Source organism: Mya arenaria, chromosome 11, assembly GCF_026914265.1.
Source record: "Mya arenaria isolate MELC-2E11 chromosome 11, ASM2691426v1".
NCBI lineage: Eukaryota > Metazoa > Mollusca > Bivalvia > Myida > Myidae > Mya > Mya arenaria.
Genome location: NC_069132.1, coordinates 4,190,601 through 4,212,585, shown reverse-complemented (window position 1 = coordinate 4,212,585; position 21,985 = coordinate 4,190,601). Strand labels below are relative to the sequence as shown.

At 34.3% G+C, this 21,985-nt stretch overlaps 1 protein-coding gene across 1 annotated transcript; it reads right to left on the bottom strand.

Moving 5' to 3' along the window:
* Positions 1-17,038: 17,038 nt before the first annotated feature.
* On the bottom strand, positions 17,039-17,779 carry LOC128207802 (uncharacterized). The gene has a single exon (XM_052910943.1). It carries the CDS (start codon positions 17,777-17,779, stop codon positions 17,039-17,041), a length of 741 nt encoding a protein of 246 aa, XP_052766903.1.
* Between the last annotated feature and the right edge of the window lie 4,206 nt (positions 17,780-21,985).

Here is a 21,985-nt window from a genome sequence, read left to right as displayed (position 1 = left end):
ATCGACTGGAAATGGTCGAATATCCGACTGGCGAATATACGAATAAAAGTAAAATTAAAACAGTGTTTGTCGCAAAGAAACATGTGAACATGCATACATAAACATTTGGCGATTAATTTTCCCATATGTGACCTTTAAAACCATACATAAAGACATAAACTGAATCCCCAACTACTGACTGGTTTGCAGTTGAACATTCGCGAATAATCGACTGGGAATGGTCGAATATCCGACTGGCGAATATACGAATAAAAGTAAATAAAAACAGTGTTTGTCGCAAAGAAACATATGTGTACATGCATACAGAAACATTTGGCGATTAATTTTCCCATATGTGACCTTTAAAACCAAACATAAAGACATAAACTGAATCTCCAACTACTGACTGGTTTGCAGCTGAACATTCGCGAATAATCGACTGGAAATGGTCGAATATCCGACTGGAGAATATACGAATAAAAGTGAATTAAAACAGTTTTTGTCGAATCCCCAACTGGCAACTAGCAGGTAGTTGAATATTTGAATCCCCAACTGGCAACTGGTAAGTAGTTGATTGTTCGAATCCCCAACTACAAACTACCAACTACGTTCCAACTTTACCGTCATGATTTAAATCCCATAAATTAATCCGTATACACTGCCAGCGAACACCTTCATTGATAAAATGAGATGTAGGCCGATCTGACGTAATTTTAATCCTCGTCTATCTTGAAAAAGCGTGCGCACCTATTGACACATTAAAGGCACTTACTCAGTCGAACTTAAATTCAGTAATATTCGGTTAAAATATTTCTTAACATATTTCCTTATCACGCGGCACTAGTTTTCACAAAGTTTCGAGTATCTATCAAAGTATATCCTTTCCCATATGTTGCACGAGCAACTTTTAAAATTATTTGCATATGTTCTCACATAAGATCTGAAACACAACAATCTCAGATTTTTGCGGTAGCTGCCCTTTAAAAATCATAACGTATACACTGGTAGGTAAAGTCCTTTCATTGCTATCATGTCCGCAAACACATTAGATACATGATATATACTTATGAAGATGTCGTTTCTCAAACACTACTGTGTATATAGCTTTTCAAACGCTAATCACATTTTATAATACTGTAACATATCCTGTAACGATTTCTGCACAACAGTGCGTAATATGATTTTCCCACTCGCGCAATTTATTGACAAAATGTACCCAAACCCTACTTATTTAAGGGAACTACCTATTAACAAGTACTTGTTATGTTACTCAGGTACTTCCTCCATACATTCTTTCCTCTTACTATCTCTCTCCTTTCCCTTTATCTCCATAGTACAGGTCAGTCAGTTGGTAGATATCCCTCATTCATACAGCTTTATGACCCCGGTTAACACTATTATAAATGTCTATTGAAATAGGCACATATCGAATGAGGGTCGGTTTGTTCTGCTATTTTCAAGCTCACTGCAAAGGTTTTAAACATTTAACACATTTTGAATTAATTTGTTGGTTGTCTATGCTTCTAATTCTTTCTGGTGATGTTCATGAAAATCCTGGTCCTTCATCATCACTGTCTACCTCCTCTTCTGAAGCTTTTACTGCAATCAATGGTAGCTTAAGTATAGTACATTACAATGTGCAGAGCTTTTACGGTAAAAAAGACATTTTATATGCTGACCTACATAACTTTGATATCCTAGCCTTTACTGAAACATTTCTGCACAACAGTGCGTAATATGATTTTCACACTCGCGCAATTTATTGACAAAATGTACCCAAACCCTACTTATTTAAGGGAACTACCTATTAACAAGTACTTGTTATGTTACTCAGGTACTTCCTCCATACATTCTTTCCTCTTACTTTCTCTCTCCTTTCCCTTTATCTCCATAGTGCAGGTCAGTCAGTTGGTAGATATCCCTCATTCATACAGATTTATGACCCCGGTTAACACTATTATAAATGTCTATTGAAATAGGCACATATCGAATGAGGGTCGGTTTGTTCTGCTATTTTCAAGCTCACTGCAAAGGTTTTAAACATTTAACACATTTTGAATTAATTTGTTGGTTGTCTATGCTTCTAATTCTTTCTGGTGATGTTCATGAAAATCCTGGTCCTTCATCATCACTGTCTACCTCCTCTTCTGAAGCTTTTACTGCAATCAATGGTAGCTTAAGTATAGTACATTACAATGTGCAGAGCTTTTACGGTAAAAAAGACATTTTATATGCTGACCTACATAACTTTGATATCCTAGCCTTTACTGAAACATTTCTGCACAACAGTGCGTAATATGATTTTCACACTCGCGCAATTTATTGACAAAATGTACCCAAACCCTACTTATTTAAGGGAACTACCTATTAACAAGTACTTGTTATGTTACTCAGGTACTTCTTCCATACATTCTTTCCTCTTACTTTCTCTCTCCTTTCCCTTTATCTCCAAAGTACAGGTCAGTCAGTTGGTAGATATCCCTCATTCATACAGCTTTATGACCCCGGTTAACACTATTATAAATGTCTATTGAAATAGGCACATATCGAATGAGGGTCGGTTTGTTCTGCTTTTTTCAAGCTCCCTGCAAAGGTTTTAAACATTTAACACATTTTGAATTAATTTGTTGGTTGTCTATGCTTCTAATTCTTTCTGGTGATGTTCATGAAAATCCTGGTCCTTCATCATCATTGTCTACCTCCTCTGCTGAAGCTTTTACTGCGATTAATGGTAGCTTAAGTATAGTACATTACAATGTGCAGAGCTTTTACGGTAAAAAAGACATTTTATATGCTGACCTACATAACTTTGATATCCTAGCCTTTACTGAAACATGGCTCACGCCTAACATTGAAACATCTGAGATCATATTTCCTGCCTTCCATACTCCTTTTAGAAGAGATAGATCAACTGACCCCCATGGAGGTGTTTTAGTCTATATTAAATCCGACATATTTGTGTTAGAGCGACGTGATCTAGAAGTAAACGATGTTGAGTGTCTTTGGCTTGAATTACGCATGAAAACAAAGCGTCTTTTGCTTGGTACTTAGCAAATGTTCTGGAATCCATTACCAACTCAATGTCAATAGCGGTTGATACTGGTATAAAAGATATAGTCATTACGGGAGATTTTAACTTTGTTATGAATAAATCATTATCTGGACAAAAGATTAAGTCATTATGTCAGCAATTTAATCTGTCACAAGTCATCCGTGACGCTACTCATTTTACTGAAACGTCAGAATCCCTTCTCGATTTATTCTTAGTTTTATCACCAGATATTGTACTAAAATGTGGTGTAGGTGAACCTTTTCTGGACCAGCGAGTTCGTTACCACTGTCCTATTTTTTGCATATTAAAATTCAAAAAAACGGTCGGATCAACATTTAAACGAAGAGTATGGAAATTTTCACAAGGGGACTACACCAAACTCAGAACGCTTGCGCCATCTTTTGACTGGAATACATGTTTTCACACGAATATTGATATTTACGCAAACAAATTTACCAATCAACTTATGGTATTTTGTGAACTATGTATACCGTCAAAGTCTATAACGATCAGCACTCAGGACCCCCCGTGGTTTCATAATGAGATTCGTAAATTACTCAGCCAGAGACGAAGAGCATACAAAAGGGCCAGACGCTCAAACTATGATTATCACTGGCAAGCTTACAGGACTATTCGCAATCATGCCAACCATATCATAAAATCTGCCAAACAATCCCATTATAAAAAGCTTGCCTCAAAACTTCAGGGAAATACCTTTTCCTCGTCCGATTTTTGGAAAACTATCAAACATTTTACTAGTGCTACGCCGGCTTCTAAACACATTCCCCCTCTCATCCACGACGGCATCGTATACGAATCTAACGTTGACAAGGCAAATCTTTTGAATAACTTTTTCCAATCTCAGAGCCTTCTGAATGTTCCTAACAGACCTCTTCCTATTGTCTCTGATGCCCCATTCTTGCAAGATTTTGATATATCCCATCAAGATGTTATAGATTCAATTAAGGTACTCAAAACTGGAAAGGCAACAGGACCTGACCCTGTAAATAGCTTTGTACTAAGGGAAATAGCCGCCGAAATTTCACAGCACCTTCGAGATCTTTTTTATTACTCTCTTCGTTCTGGTAATCAGATCCCCAAGCTGTCGGTAATTATCGTCCAGTATCCCTCTTGAGTGTTATTAGTAAGGTTCTAGAAAGGATTTTGCATAAATATATGTTTAACTTCTTCCGTCCTTCTTAACCCCATTTCAGTCAGGGTTTGTTCCAAATGACTCCACTGTGAATCAGCTTGTATCTATCTATCATTTCTTCTGTCTTGCACTAGACGAGGGTAAAGAAGTAAGGGCAGTATTCTGTGACATCTCAAAAGCCTTTGATCGTGTATGGCATGAAGGTCTACTTTTCAAGCTTCATGAAAGTGGTATTTCCGGTTCCCTTTTATTATGGCTTACTGATTATCTCAGAGAAAGAAAACAGAGGGTTGTCCTATCTGGTACTATGTCAGATACGGTTTCAATATCTGCTGGAGTACCACAGAGTTCAATTCTTGGACCCCTACTCTTTCTTGTCTTTATAAATGATATCGTACGGGAAATAGAATCACCCATACGTCTTTTCGCAGATGATACTACCTTGTATATTATTGTCGATGATATTTTGTCTGCAGCTCAGCAACTAAATGATGGCATGAACAAAATCCATTTGTGGGCCGAAAGCTGGCTTGTATCATTCAACCCGGCGAAAACCGAATCATTTTTAATATCTCAAAAAACAAACAGACAAGCCCATCCACCTATTTATATGGATAATGTTCAAATAGCGGAAGTTACTACTCATAAACATCTCGGGGTGACACTCGCCAATAACTGCTCATGGCATGAGCATATCAACTCCGTCAAAACCAAGGCATGGCAACGTATTTACATCATGCGATCATTTAAATTCGTCCTTAATCGCAAATCGCTAGAAGTCCTATACAAAACATTTATTCGGCCACTGTTGGAATACGCAGATGTAGTTTGGGATAATTTAACGCAAGCTGAAGTAGAGGACATAGAAAAGGTTCAACATGAGGCAGCGCGAATAATTTCCGGAGCAACGCGACTTGTCTCCATTTCAAATCTTTATATAGAAACAAGACTGGAATCTCTGAAGGAGAGAAGACGTAAACACAAACTCACTTTTTTTACAAGATGTTTCATTCTCTTACTCCAGCCTATCTCACTACACTCATTCCATCTCGAGTTGGTGATACAAGCTCGTACAATCTTCGGAATTCTGTGAACCTTCGTAATATTCCTTGGAAAACTCAGGTGTTATTCAATTCGTTTCTTCCAACCACAATATCCTTATGGAATGCACTTCCGGAAACTGTTCGTTCTTCGACATCCCTGCCCTCCTTTAAATACAATCTTAACAAGAATAAAAAAAACTGTTCCAAATTTCTATTATGAAGGCGATCGCAAATGGAGCGTCATACATGCAAGGCTGCGGATGCATTGTAGTAAACATCTGTTCTCTAAAAACATTATCAATAGTCCAAATTGTCAACGTGGTGAAATCGAGGACACCTACCATTTCTTTCTCACCTGTCCCCTTTATCGTGCACAAAGGCATCATCTACTCGAACATTTGTCTACTATTGTCTACTATTGTGCCTATGTCACTTCAAGTACTACTGTTCGGTTCAAAAAATGCCACAGACTTGACCAACTCAACAATATTCAATCACGTTCAACACTACATTCGCCAAACTAAACGCTTTTGATCAACTTAGGATAATAAGAACAAACCAGATTTTACAACTGAACTGACCTGTACATTGCCTGTCCCGTCTTCCCGCTTCTTGACGCTTCTCTCCCTCTTTCTTCTATCCAACTACCAACGCATTTTGCTAATTCCTTCATTTGTCATTCACCTTTCATCTTATTTAATAAATTTTAACGGTACCGAAAATATAAACATCATAACAACATTTACACCATAACAAGCAGCTTTATAGTGTGATAGAAACGAGGCACAGTATAAGCTTATAAGCTTCCTTCTCAATTCTGTCGTGAATATTTTGTTATGTGCATATATCACTTGCTCACTTTGCCTGTATTTCTATGTTAGAAAACCTTTTATTATTGATTATGCTCTAACCTTGTGTATTCCTCAAAATGTTCTTTATGAAATAAATATTGTTTAAACCAAAATTTGCACCCATTTGGAACTCTCCACCTTGGCCAGACCCCGCCAAGCCACACCCAGTATCTGAAGGACTTTGCCTATTATCCGTAGGAACCAAAGTTTCTGTAGTTAAAGGGGGCACAATATGAGACCTAGTAATGATATCATGGAAGACAATTACATTACCCTCATTGTTTTTTCCCAGCTCCGCATCTGGCAAGGGTATCTGTGGCGAAAGTGGGAGTTGTGCTTCCAAATTGACACGTGGTGGTTGCCTTAGCCGCCGTGCACGTGGCTGTTCCTCTTCCCTTACTTCTGCTGCTTCCGCCACCTTCCTATTCCTCCCTTAAGGGCGTCCTCTACCCGGTATTGTTGTAACAGGCGTATAAAGCCGCGAGTGTAAGATAATAATGTACTAAACTTCTTTATTTTCCTATTTTTTCAAGAGCTTTTTAATTTCGGTCCTCTCCGCATGATATTTCGCTAGCAAAGAAAGATTCCCTGTTCATAGACCGGTTTAATTTAATTCAAAAGTGCACTTTAAACTAGTGTCAAATATCGAGAACCAGTCCGCATTGATTTGACCGAGAGTGTTCCGATTGCTTAGCAACGGAACAACAGTCCTTAAATTCAATGTCGCGAAAATAATAAAATTTATTTTTCAGCAAAATAAATTACCTTATTTAATGGAACTTCAATAAAATATAGCATAAACACTTGTTAAGAATTTGTTTTCATGAGCACAATCAGTGTGTGTATATATACAACGTAATAAGTGACGTCATAATGCTACGGTGGCTTATGTATAATATTTTGCTTAGCATAAGTACGAAAAACAAAGGTAACTTTTTTATTTCTTCTTTATTTTTTATTAAAACATAGCACATTCTACCCTGCTTAGAATGTCCTACCTCCGCTATATACCTGAGTTTAATTAAAGGTTATCTGTTTCCAAACACTTCGACATACCTGTTCAGAATTTCCTTTTTGACAGTGCTCGGCCAGACGGCCTTTTCTCATTTATATTTGTTTTCATTGTTTTGAATGCTTGTGTATCATATTTTGCAAATCAACATTAACTTGGATGTTTCCGAACATAATAGTGATTTTTGTTTTAAAAGGATTGAATTTGGCAAGAATCGAAGGGATTTTAGATAAATGCTACGTTGGAAGGCTATTTTGAAATACTTATATAGCTGTAATCCAGCTATTTTCGACCAGAGTGATCACTGCGTGTTTGATTGGCATTATAAGTTCCCCTGATCATTCCTTGATCAGTAGATAGTTGTCCATCAACTATTACCTTATTTAACAACTTGGCCAATATCGGCTTAGTTGGTCCTTTTTCAGAGTTATTCGTGAAGAATTCTGACAGCGAGACGTACAGAAAATCATTCTATAAAAGATGTCCAAGCAGACAGAATTCATAAAGATTTAAATTATTGCAGTTTAAGCGTTTTTTTGTTTAATTAATTGGTCAGTTTTCAAATTCTAATATTATAATATATTTTATATTTTTGCAAATATTTTATATCTTCTGTCTTTATTCATTCAAAAAATAATAAAAAAAAACAACAACGAAAAACACAAGTAATTTAAATAAAAAATATATATCTATTACAGCTCTATTGAATGGAACTCCAATAAAACATTTCATAAAATTAATAAGTGTAAACAAAATCATATAAAACTTGAAAGTTTTTGCATTATGTACTCTGAATTGTATTCCGTCGTCTGCAGATAGCGTTGGGATCCCTAATAATTGAAGTACTTGGGGTTTACCTATTAGTTTATTATTGGATAACTCAAGGTGATGCATACTTTGATAAGACTTATCTTTACGTTTTTACTTTATTCAGGATTGTTGGGATAAGAGTGAGGTTGTGCACGCAAACTGGTTTTATACCCCCAAATTTACATTCAACTGACCGTTCCAAGGCGGTACCTAACAATCCTTGATAAACACATTGATATTTTGTTTTTATATAGTATATATGCACTGTGTTGTGTGTGTATTGTTGTTCCATGTTTCTTGTTTGTTATGTTTTGCTATTGTGTTCTATAATTTTGGCGTTTACCCTGTGCAATTAAGGTATTAGCCGCGTAATACACACTTTTATAAAAGCTTTAACCGACAACATAGTTATAATCACGGTACACTATGTGACTTTTATCCAAATTTTGAAGATTTGTTACCGTGAATTAAAAAAGTTATTTATGTTTCATTACACCCACCCCCAAACTCCAAGGGCTACAAAAAGCGACAAGTAAATATTTTGCCTATATTTGATTTTTTTTCGCATTATCAGAGATTATGAAATAAACACAACAGTTTCTGGTAAAATAAACTTCAGTTTACAGAAAACTAAAGTTCAAACGAACACATAATTGATACACATGGAAAAAAATCATTTTGATTGATCTTATGATTCTTCGGAAAAGAGCAGTTTTTCGAGGTTTGAAAAAATATAGCAGTTTTATAAAATTCATAAAAAATAGTTAACTATAAGGCAAGCTGCTGAAATCATTTTAGATATTATCTATGATGTCTATTGAACAATTTAAAAGACAATTTTTGATAGTTTACCGTCCAGTTTTGAAGAAAATATACATAATGTCATGTTACCATACATTTTTATAGTTAATAAAATGCTTAAAAATCAATCTTTTTCTTGTAAAAAATTATAAAGCTTAATTAGACTTATTCATAAAATGTACTCTTTCAAATAAATGAATTATACTTATGATACTAACTCAGATTACAGAGTTTAAAACAAATGAGCGTACTTTTAAACTAAAATATGTGAAGAAACAAGAACACTAAGTGTGCTCGCCCCTCCAAAAATATCAGAGTGAAAGTTCTCAACTAATGCTGTTTTTTTAATATTATAACATGTAAACACTCTTTGTGGGTAATTTGATGTCTATCTGTTTTATTTTTTCATTGATATTCTAACAATTAGTTTTTTTCACAATAATTCTTCACTCTTCAACAGTTGAAGTTTGCTCTGTTCCCATGCTTTGTACTTGTAGTGTGTGCACCGATGATAACTACTCAATGCTGAGTCAATGCTGATTTGGTTTTCATGCACCTTCAGGTACTTTACCCATCAAGAATGTTTAGTGCTGTAAAGGAAAAAAGTTGTACTGTAAAGCCTTTCTAACTAATTAGTATAGATGATTATACTGCCATACATATACAAAATAAAATATAAACAGTTTAATATTTCTCGACAATATTTTGAAAAAAAACAACAACAAGCTGATACATACATGTATATATATAAAGAAAATTATTAAATTTATCAATAAAATACATCATCATCATCATCATCATCATCATCATCATCATCATCATCATCATCATCACCACCACCACCACCACCACCACCACCACCACCACTTGACCACCATCACCACCACCACCACCACCACCACTTGATTATTGAATACAGTGTGTTTATAAAAACAAAAACCAAGTCAAATATGTTTAATATAAAATACTCACATTATCTCGATCAGATGCGACTGCCTTGTGGATGGACATGGCTGTCAAATCCGCTCTCAAGGATCCAACATAGTATTTAATGCAGGCTGGAATTCTTCATATTCCAGTGTTGTTGACTAAGTAATATTCAGTCATTTTCCTGCCTGAAAGAAATTAGACTTCTGATTATCAACCAGCAGAAACTACCACCGTAAAATACAAATGCACAAGTATTGTACATTCTGCACTGATATCTGTTTTAGCTAAGAGTAAGGGTTGGTAGGCACAAATGTGTAGTTGTTGTGCATATGGTTGATAATGATTCACAACAGTATGGGGTTTTAACGAGACCTACACCAAGCCAATGAATGTCAATAGTGTCCTAGCAGATGCGGCTTCAAGCCCCAAACCATGTACAACTTTTTTTCACAGGTTAATTTTGAAAATATGCATTTTGTAAACAAATAACGGGCATGTACATGTATTGTGGTATGTTAGAAATAGGTCACTTACCAAAACACATCATTTTAAACAAAATTTTAAGTCTAATATTTTTCTAAGATAAAACAATCAATTTAAAGATTACATACTCATATCATATCTTAAACATAAGTTAGGTACATAAGTACATATAAAAATATGTAGCATGTACATAAGTACATGTAAAATATGAACATGCTGTCTAAACATTTAGCTAATAAAAATGATTTAAGAATTCCAAAGATAAATTAAAAAACAAACGCTTTTGAACACATCAACGTACAAAACTGCTCAAGGATACTTACATTCAGAGCCCTTTGATACGAATATCTGAATATCCCAGTTCCATGCCGATTGTTGACAGTTCGTTTTTTCGCGAGAAAAATCTTCTCTTACGCGTATGTTTCACTTATAATCCATGTTTTACTGTAATGATTCAAATTGTTAGATGTATCGTAATCAACTGTCAGCGTGTACTTTTAATATTTATTTATTTTAAACCTATATTCATGAGAAAAACATCACAATGTTTCCAAATCCTACGATGTAGAAATTCCATTATTGACCTATGAATAGCCGGGAAATACCTTCTGTTTCTAAAAATAGCAACATCCGGTACAGGCCGAATACGCCCGATGTTCGTCGCGATCTGTTACGGCGAGTTGCGATATATGTCGATGTTACCCGATGTTTCCCGAGTTGTATTACATGGCTAATACCTTAAACGGGGTTTATGTTTAAACTTTTGGCTACTGAGCTTGTTTCTGTAGTTTTCCATATATATATATATATATATATATATATATATATATATATATATATATATATATATATATATATATATATATATATATATATATATATATATATATATATATTGAAGAATAAATGTTGTCACGTGCTTTTGATCATCATCACGTGATATGCGTGACTCCAGCAAAGGGAAGCAACCGCTGTTGGAGCTTGCGACAAGCCAAGAAGCCAAACAGGAAAAACAACCAGAGCTAATAATGTTTCTGTCCGGAGAGTTTTACTTACACAAATAAGCATAAGAATAAGATTTAATAATTTAGAAGATTATAAGTATCTTCCATGAACAAATGTTTACCTAGTTTCCGCAAAACACCCTGCGCGAGGGTCGGGATGAACCTATCTTACACGAGCGGCTATGGTAGATGCTTTTTCTCCCACCTCAGGTAAACAAAATTAAGTAAAAATGTATTATTTGCTGGAACTCTTTTGTGCTTAGTGAAAAAATTGCGTATGGATATGCGATAATTAGTGGTTGCCATGGATATGCGCGCAATGATTCAAATTATGTTAATAGTCAAATCGGTCTTCGAAGTTCGAAGGACAGTGAAGGACTATTTCTTGAAAGGTGCGTGAAAACTGTTTTATAGTGATATTTGAAGCGAGAAATAATTATTTAGCATTCTTAATATTGCCACATGGGTTATGGTTTGCACCTAATATGCACTTACTATACACTTGTTTGAAATAATCATTGTGATTTATATTGAAGTGCAGACATGAAAAAAAAATAATTGCAAGTGTTTTACAAACTGAACTATTTATTTTAAGATTCAGTTTTATTTTGATAAAGAAACTAACATCTAAATGTATTACAAATATTAACTATGCTACATTAGATATCGATATATCGATCGTTGAAATATAAAACAGTTACATTTAAGCCCTGAAAAATGAATATGTTTTGTTTCATATTTAAGCACAAAACCCCTTAACGTACAACATAACGTTAATCCATTACCTACAGTTTTGTGCCTTAAACGCGGTGAAAAAATGCGTTCATCATAAGTCTAGTTTTGTGGTTATTGCCTTTATTAAGAAACAAAAACATGTTGCCTAGGGTGAACGGTTTACCCTTGCAAACTAAAATTCCTTTAAATTCAAGAAACAAATGAAAGCTTGATACTTTCTCTCCCAAGGTATGTAAATAGAATGTACATGTTTGCTAAATAGCTGTGACAAGACTTACACATACAAACAACCATAGCTATTCGTTTGCAAAAGATTTCACTGTATAAGAATAATTATCTGGTTCATCAGTAAGATACTTATTGCATGTTTTATCATTACTCGTTATATATATACTCTTGCCTACCCTTGGTGAAAATGCATAGGTGAAATGATATTTATCAATCACTTACAGCGTCAAAAACATATTTGATAGGGTATGGATATGGCGTCAAAAGTCACAAAACACACTCATTATTTTTATATAAAAACAGCAAAGCTCAATTTCAAGATTATTCGATAGTTGGTTTAAAAATATTTATTTCAAATTAACATTATAATGATATACAAAGTTATAGAATATTCACTATTAAAATGTTGACAGAGGTAATAACACATGAAAGGTAGACAAATGAAATATGCACAAAACAAAAAAATTTGACAGATTTAATAAGGAAACTATGGTAGCTTATAGTATGCCTCGCTTCTGTCACTTTTTCAAGCTGCTTGTAATGGTGTAAATATTGTAATTATTTGTATATTTATGTAATCGTTATAATTTGATGGATAATGTGAAAGGTGGACGTCTTATAAATATAGTAGTAGGTGGTAAAATGCGCATGGGGCATGAAAGAGTGTTTTGTAAAGAGCAGGAAGAGGGGGTGGGGGCATGAATAGGTCAGGTCAGTTGTAGAGACAAGGTTGTTCTAATTTATCTTAAAGAAATTAAAAACGTTTAGTTTGGCGAATGTAGTGTTGAACGTAATAAAATATCTTTGAGTTTGTCTGGTCCGTGGCTTTTGATCCAAACAATAGAACTTGAAGTGACATAGGCCTTGTAGCAGGCAATTGGTCGAATAGGTGATGCCTTTGTGCATGATATAAGGGACATGTTAAAAAAAGAAGTGGTAGGTGTCCTCGATTTCACTACATTGGCAATTTTGACTATTGATAATATTTTTAGAGAAAAAATGGTCATTAAGATTCATTAAGATTACTACTAAGATGTTCATCTTCTTTACGGACCCTCAGAGAATGTTGCTCCATCACGCTGTATATATATTATTGCATATGTTACTAAACATAGAAATATTTAAGGCGAAAATGGGTCATTACGGACAGCATACCACTGCCGTAATAGCTGGTGTCCAATTATCCATAATCGGCACACCTCAACATACCTAAACAGGTAACGGCAGAGTTCAATCACGCGCCGCACTCGACGTAATTAGCAACGCAAACATGGCCGGAGAAAGGGTGTTTGTATGGAAAGTCCCTATTTCGCGAGTAATTAAAATAACAAATAATATCAGACAGACAGACAGACAGACAGACAGACAGTTTATTTCGACTTGTACAATGTACATCGTCAACAACACATATGTTTATACTAGTCATTGTCAATGTGTATGCATAATAACAAACAATGTAATACTAATAAGTATATATATAAATACAAAAATAAATAAATCATCTATCTAAATCAGAGGATGAACTAATATTACAGTATTAAGTCATAACATTAATTATCGTGGATCTTACTTTAAGCGAATCTTTAACAAACAGACATAGTTTAATAAGCTCTATTTTATCATTTGATTGCAACAGTTGTAAATATTTAAATACAGACGGTCTTGTATAATAGCATTTCTTAATATATTTTTTTCTATAATCATTAAAAGCTTGACACACACAGATAAATTGAAATTCATCTTCAATATCATTGGAATTACAACAAAGACAATATCTTTGGTTTCGAACAACATTATTTCTAGCGTATCTACCAGTCTGAATATGGAGTGGGTGCACGGAGAGTCGCAGTCTACAAAAGAAAAATCGTAAACTTTGGGGTATAATGTCTAAATAACTCTCATAGTCAAGACTAGTCTTAAAATTTCTATACATATCTAGCACCGTGCTTTTTTCTAAAGTACCATACCAATCTTGTTTAAACGCATCGTGTATTTTACATTTGAAAACTGTTATAAATCTATCAACATCAATATTGTAAATATCGTCATAAACATGACTAAAACCGAAATCATTTAAAATCTTTTTTATGTTGTACACCCAATTACGACAACCTTTGACACAATCATTCTTAGCTTGCGTATATATAGTTTTGATAATAATATTATCAGTGGTAGCAACCTTAAACCAATATGACACTATACGTACATATCTTTGAAGATATAAAGGAAATCTTCCTAATTCGCCATAAACAGTGGCATTGCAAGTATTTGTTTTCACTCTTAATAATCTTTTACAAAATTTTAAATGAATTCTTTCTAACTCCTTAGATTTTGTGTAGCCCCAAACCTCTGCTGAATAATTTAAAATAGAACCAACAAATGCGTCAAATAATTGACACAATATTTTTGGTTTCAAGTCGTACTCTTGACATTTACAAAATAAAATATTCATTGCCTTAAGGGCTTTACCAATCAAATGTTCTTGGTTAAGGCTAAAACTGCCAGTATAATTAAACACAACACCTAAATAATTGAAGTCGTTAACAACGTGAATATCGTGGCCATCATAAGTCCATTTTTCATTGGGCAATAACCCGCCTCTCTTACGAAACACCATAATTTTGGTTTTATCAGTATTAACTTTTAATCCCCAAGTGTTGCAGTAATTTGCTAAATTATCCAAATGGGTTTGAAGTTCATCAGGAGATTTGCCTACAATGGCCATGTCATCAGCAAATAATAATAAAATCAATACAATGTCATTTATGTGTAATCCTAAATTAATATCGCTTTGCAAATATAATTCAATATCTTCTACGAATAGAGAAAACAATAAAGGGGACATAACTTCCCCTTGGCGTAAGCCTACAGCATAACTAAAATAATCAGAATATGATGACAATGATTTAACACATGATTTAACTCTTTGATACATGTCCCGAACAATTCTAAGTATTTTCCCTTGTATTCCACATTTATACATCTTCAACCATAATGCATTTCTATAAATTGTATCAAAACATTTCATCATATCGACAAATATAATATATAGTCTTTTATTTTCAAACAAATAAATTTGTATCAGAGATAACAGTATATAAATAGCATCTATTGTAGAGCGCCCCTTTCGAAATCCGAATTGAGCATCCGAAATAATATTATGTTCTTCACAAAATGTTTCGACGCGCTTATTTATAACAGTGGTAAATAATTTTGATAAACAGCTTACTAAAGTAATTCCCCTGTAATTATTGACATCAGATTCTGAACCCTTTTTATGAAGGGGAATAATAATACCTTCTGTCCACTGCTCGGGAAAATGACCAGAATTTAATATATTGTTAAACAAATCGCATAAATGCGAAGATAATATATCTACAGTTTCGATAAAATATTCATTCAATAAATAATCACTGCCGTAAGCTTTATATCGTTTCAATGACTTGACAGCATTTATAATTTCTTGTACAGTTATAGGCTCATCCAGTTCAGGAAAAGAATTATTTGGAACATTAAAATCATTATTATTATTAAAATCTTCTGCATCGTGATTAATATCACCAAACGTGTTATTACTAAGTGTTTCAAAATATTCTCGAAATTCCTTTAGTGGTATTTTGTTTGATTTATTAGAGGATTTAGACTTAAAATGTTTCCAAAAGTCTCTAGGTTTGCTCTTTCTTAAGTTTTCAATATCACTCATTCTCTTTTTATAATCAATATTCTTCTTTTTACGAACAATATTTTTATAACAAGTTTTCCGATCACATAAAATCAATCTGTTAGCATCTGATTTATCCTTATTGAAAATTCCTAGTGCTTCTAAATACAGATTTTGTGAAATAATACAGTCGTGATCAAACCAGTTCTTATTACTATTTGTATAATTTGTAAAAAATACTTCATCTTTAAAAAAACATTCTTTAGAAAACAATGGGTCGGCTACACTCCGTATTGTGTTTGTAAACATAAGCAACATATTATTAACAGAGTCTTTACTTGAGCAATCTGCGCTATTAACAATGTTATTAAAAGTAGGTAAATTTGCAATAATCCCGGAGCGAAACTGCTCCCGAAAAGATACATTTACATTTAATCTCTGAGTAGTTTTTAGTATCAGGTAAAATACTATTACATAGTAATGAAATATTTAGCGGAGCGTGATCGCTCCATTCATTGAATGATTCTATAGTAAAATCTTTAATCTGTGAAAAATTACGCTCACTCGATAACAAATAGTCAATCACAGAACAGCCGTTATGTGACATGAATGTATACTGATTGGTATTACCAATGCGACCTTTAAAATGCGAAAACTTGACCCTTTACATATATCTAAAAGTTTTATCCCATGATTATTATGAGATTTGTCGATTGAAGCCCTGTCAGGGGTGCAATCAAATTCGTAGTCGTGACTATCAGTATAACAATTATATTTATCATGAGTAACATAGTCTTTTTTACTTCCAACCCTACTATTCAAATCACCACAAATAAATACACAACCAACACTATCGTATAAAAACAGATCGTTTTCTAAAATGTCAAATAAATCAACATTAACAGTATTGTATATAGGCGAGTCCTCACCCCAAATGTAGGTACCACATACATAAATATCTTCGGGGATGTTAAAAAAGGTGCGATCAAGTTTCAGCCAAATAATTGTGTCAAAATGATTTTTAATGATTTCAATGCCATCACTTAAATGATTCTTATAATATAAAACTATTCCCCCACTATTTCGCTTAGCGTTCCTATGTTGAAATTTGCGATAAAAATTGTGTGATTTATACCCATTTAAATCTATATTACTATTAGAATCACACCATGACTCGTACAGAAAACAAATATCGTGTTTTTCTAAAATATTTACAAATTCAATGCTCTCCTTTTTCTCCCTCGTAAGTCCATGGACGTTCCACAAGAGAACGGATAGTTCGCCCCCAACGTGCCCCTACAGCCGCACCTGCTCGCCGTCCACGTACAGGGTGTCATACGCAATCCATGCTCGCTTGCCCTCTTTCCTGGCGTCCTTCATCATGGGTACCAGCCTGCGTCGTTTATCTAGCACTTCCGGTGGGAACTGTTCGTACATTTGGCATCCCGTCCCAGCCAAATGTTTCCACTCCCGCCGAACTACCTCCCTGTCCTTGAAAAATGTAAACTTTGCAACGATGTTTCGCACTTTACCCTGTCTTGGTTGTCCCGGGGAGCGGTGGACGCGCTCAAAGCGAATAGACTCAGCCGTCTCTTTCGCGATCTTGAGGGTCTCCTGCATGTGCATACGAAGTTTGTTTTCGGTGACGTCGGCTGGCTCGTTTCCTGAAGAGTTATCTTCGGGAACATTGGTGAACACCAAATTATTTCTCATTGACTGCGATTTTAAGTACGCAACGTCGTCCCGAAGCTCCTTACGTTGTTTTTCCAACACATTCACCCTGTCCGCCATAATCCCCGCCTCAACGTCAACCGACTCAACCTTGTCCTCGAGCTTGTTCACGCGTTCGTCTGTACGCTTGACACGGTCCTCGAGTGCTATCCATATTTTTCTTAACTCCCTTTCAAAGTCCGTAACCTTAAGTTCAAGGGTTTCAATTTTATTCAATTTATTTTCCATGACGGTTAATTTATCGCCCATCGCCCTCATACAGTCTAGCAGGTCTTTGTTTGTGGGTTCTCTGCCGCCTTCCGCCATCTTGCAATTGCGTTTCCCCGAGCCCGACACAGGTGTTTTGTTAAATACTTCGCGTGTGCTCTCCTCATACAGAGAATCGTTTGTGTCCTGAAACAGCACAGCACTCGCCTTGCCTAAAATATCACTGACAGAAAAGCTTGTGTCAGATTCCTCGGACGGGCCTCTTTGTTTCGTCACTTTGTTTTTGTTTAAATTGTCCGAATTACTTCCACTACTATTTCTATCTTTTCTTTTTTTAGTCATGATTGCAGAGTCACATATTTAATCCGTCCGTTCAAATGCCATATAATCCACATATTTAAGTATAAATCCAGACTTTATTTATTTGATTTAAACTAAAAAAACACACAAAATTTATCCCCGATTTGAAACACGTACACTTCGCGCCATATCACGTGACCAATGCCAATATCAAATTAAACGAAATCCTACCTTAGAGTCCTGACATATCTTCCTTTGTACCATCATTTCCACTACCAATTTCAGTAAAAGTAAACGATGTCTAGTGTAGTCTATGAACAATTGATACATAAACCAAGCAGTGGCGTTTTGCATCACATGATCGTACCTTACATTTAATTTACTTCGAGTTTTACACTGACAGTTGTTAAGAATATGTCATCCACATGTTTAAGTCATCATTTTTTGTTGTTTTAAAACCTCTAAATAATACAATTTAAAATAGTATTCATTAAAAACAAACACATGGTGTAATTTTGATGTTGTTAAAACACACTATATGCTTTCTATGACCTAACCTTAAGAAATATCTTAAATTTAACCAGTGTTTATCATTCCAAACCACACTACATTGTTACCTACATGTATGACATAGAAACAATGACTTTTATGACGTCACGAATACAATAGCTGCATCATAGGTCAATCACTGCGATATTTGTATTTCGATATAAAGTGGTCAATTAAACAATCAATGAATACTTATTGTTGAGCAAAGGCCGAAATGATTTGGGTTTTCTTCTTATAAAATAAAACAAAAAAGCATTTGCAATAAAAACGATTAAAACGGCGCCGATGTGCCGTCTGTCCATAATTGCTAAAGCCCTCGGGCCATCACGGACCAGGTGTGCCATAATGGACAGACGGAACACCAGCGTCGTTTATTAACCTCTGTATATATATATGCAATTCATAATAGTTACACTTTTTTTCCTTTTAATTAAAGCAAAAATTTAGATAATATCTACAAGTGTATCGGAAAGTGACAATCCATAATAAATATTCCAAGCACATGTTAAATTTAGCATGCATATTTACAGGTTATACGGAGGGAACGCCAAACATACAAAAGGTCGGACGCCGAATAGTTGAAAACTTGCTTTTTCACCTGGACAACGGCCCTTCCTCATCGATGCCACGAAACCTTGATAACAATCGACTTTTTTGGGTACGAGAGGATCAGTCACGCACCTTACAGCCCAGACATGTCCCCGTTCGATTTTGCAATATTCTCTATGCGAAAGATTGATATACGAGGTAATCGCTACGATGATCTACAGGACCTTCGCTTCGCTCTGAGAACAACAGTGGCAAAATGTCAGAAAGAATGGTACGGACAGTTATTCAAGCAATGGGTTCAACGCCACCGTAGGTGTGTACGTGCAGAAGGGGCGTATTTAAAAACAAAACAGTACATGACGTGACGCAGTGAGACTACGAAGTGCTCCGTGACTTGTAACCTGTACTTTTTAGTAATGTTTGTTGTGAAAGTTCACTGCGTACTGTATTGTTAAAACTTTCAGGATTTTTTATATTAGATAACATTTGATGAACTTTTAAATGCATTCTGTGAGTGGTTAAGTTTTTATGAATGCAGTCTCAAAACTTTCCGGACAACCCTCGTATAAATAGTTTGAGTCTGTCAAATAACCTTCAAAAATACTCTGGGTATTCAAGGTACGATTTGGGGGATTTTAGATAGCTGGCGACCCCATATTATTTTGAACTTGTTGACAAAAGAAGAGAAAAAATGTAACAAACAGGCGTTTTAAGTTTGAAAGATTTTTCATTAACCTGTTCTGTATATCAGTAATCAGCATACAATGCCCTTAAAAATGGTAGCAAAAATGTATTGGGTCACGTGGCCTTAAAATTAGTCATTATTACCATTGACTCGCACATTGTTACCATTGACTCGTTGAAACGAAACGCCCAGTTGTACATCGGATACCTGAATAGAGGCTTGAAATAAAATACTGAGTAATTTGTTCTTTGGTTTCCATGGATTTTGGCCTTACGAGGAAATATAGAGTGTTATCAGCAAATAACAACAGTGACTTTTTCACTGCAAACTAAGTAGTGAAAATATGAACTTTAAGAACTACTTTTAAAAAACAATTGTAGTTGCTTCCCCTTGATCAAAACTAAACTCCTCATATTTAAACCAGTAAATTTAGCCAAAATAATGATTTGATATCAAAGCTGCACTCTCACAGATTGAACGTTTTGACAACTTTTTAAATTTATTATTAAATGGATTAGAGAAAACCGTGAAAGCTGTCATAGAGGAGTTGTATATATTATCGCGTTATCAGGTCTAAAAGTTTTGATAAAACAATTGATTGATTGGAACACTTAAACACTCCGCCAACTCCATTAAAACAAAATTTAAATTGTCATGGGTGATACAAGATTTAAATTCCTTGGCGTACATTTTAATGTAGATCTTAATAAAATGTGTGAACTAAACTTTGATGAGAAACTGTTAAAAGTAAAACATAGCATTAGCTATTGGAAAAGAAGAAAACTAACACCTAAAGGGAGACTTACTGTCGTAAAGTCTGTTTTATTACCACTATTCACACATTTATTTATTAGTCTTCCCAATCCATCAAATGTTTTTATGAAACAACGAAATGATTTATTATCTGAGTTTGTTTGGGATGGAAAACCTAAAATAAAAAGTACAGTATTTGTAAAAGAGGGTGGGATAATATGATAGATGTTGCAAGTTATATGTATAGTTTAAAGGTAAAATGGCTTAAAAACTATATGGTACATAGTGATAGCAAATGTTTCAAAGTGATGGCTAGCTTATTTGATGTGGTTAAGATGTTTAAGTGTGGAAAAATGTTTTGTGAAAATATTTGTCAAAAATTGTCAAATATCTTTTGGAAAGATGTAATCAAAGCATATATGCTATATATAGAAAAATTACGTATTGACAAAGTAAAACAATTTTTGCATATGCCTTTATTCTAGAACCATTACTTTAAAAATGGAAATTATGTATTTATGAATGCCTTATTTAATAAGGGATTACACTATGCCAAAGACTTATTTGATTTTAACGGTAAAATGTATGGTCTGAGTGCTTTAGAACTGATGATTGGCAAAAAAATATTTTTTTAACATTTTAATGGACTAAAATCTGCAATAGATTCATATATAAAAAAAAACGAACATTGTCTTAAGAGACATTGATTTTGCTTTTTGTAGTAATCCATGTATCAATTGTGATTTATATCCTATTTTGGTAAAATAAGACCTTAATAGTTTTCTATAAAAAACATTTATTTAAAACACTGATATACCAACTAGTCAACAAAAATGGATATTGTTATATGAAAATACCAATTTAAAATGGAAAGTTATGTATTCTATTGCACAAGAGACTCTTACATTCAATGTCTTCAAACTAGATAAACTCACAGAATACTACCAACAAAATCGTTGCTTTATAAAATGAAATTAATTAATGCTAATCTATGTTCTTTTTGTGGACGTTGTGAGGAAACTTTGCTTCATCTTTTTTTTGGGATTGTAATAAAATACAGCCTGTGCTACAGCATATTTTACACAAAAAAAAATCCATTAATCCGAAATTTGTCATAGACAGTATGTTTGTTTTGGTAGGATCTGGAAATTATAATTTCAGTTTTGACTTATTGTTCCTTGAAGTGAAAAGATTCACTTTTCTCTGTAAAAGAAAAAAAAACATAATTCCAACAGTATCAGGGTTTAAAAATAGCCTTAGACTGGACTTAAATTGGACAGTTGTGGAACGTTTTCTAATGAAACTACATTACAAATAAATTATGTTTTACTGGAATAATAATTCAATATATAACTTACATTGACAATATGTGATATACTTGCGGGGTTTGTGTGTGTGTGTGCGTGTGTGTTTGTGTGTGTGTGTGTGTGTGCGCGCGTGTGTACAGACCGTCAATTGAAGACATTTAT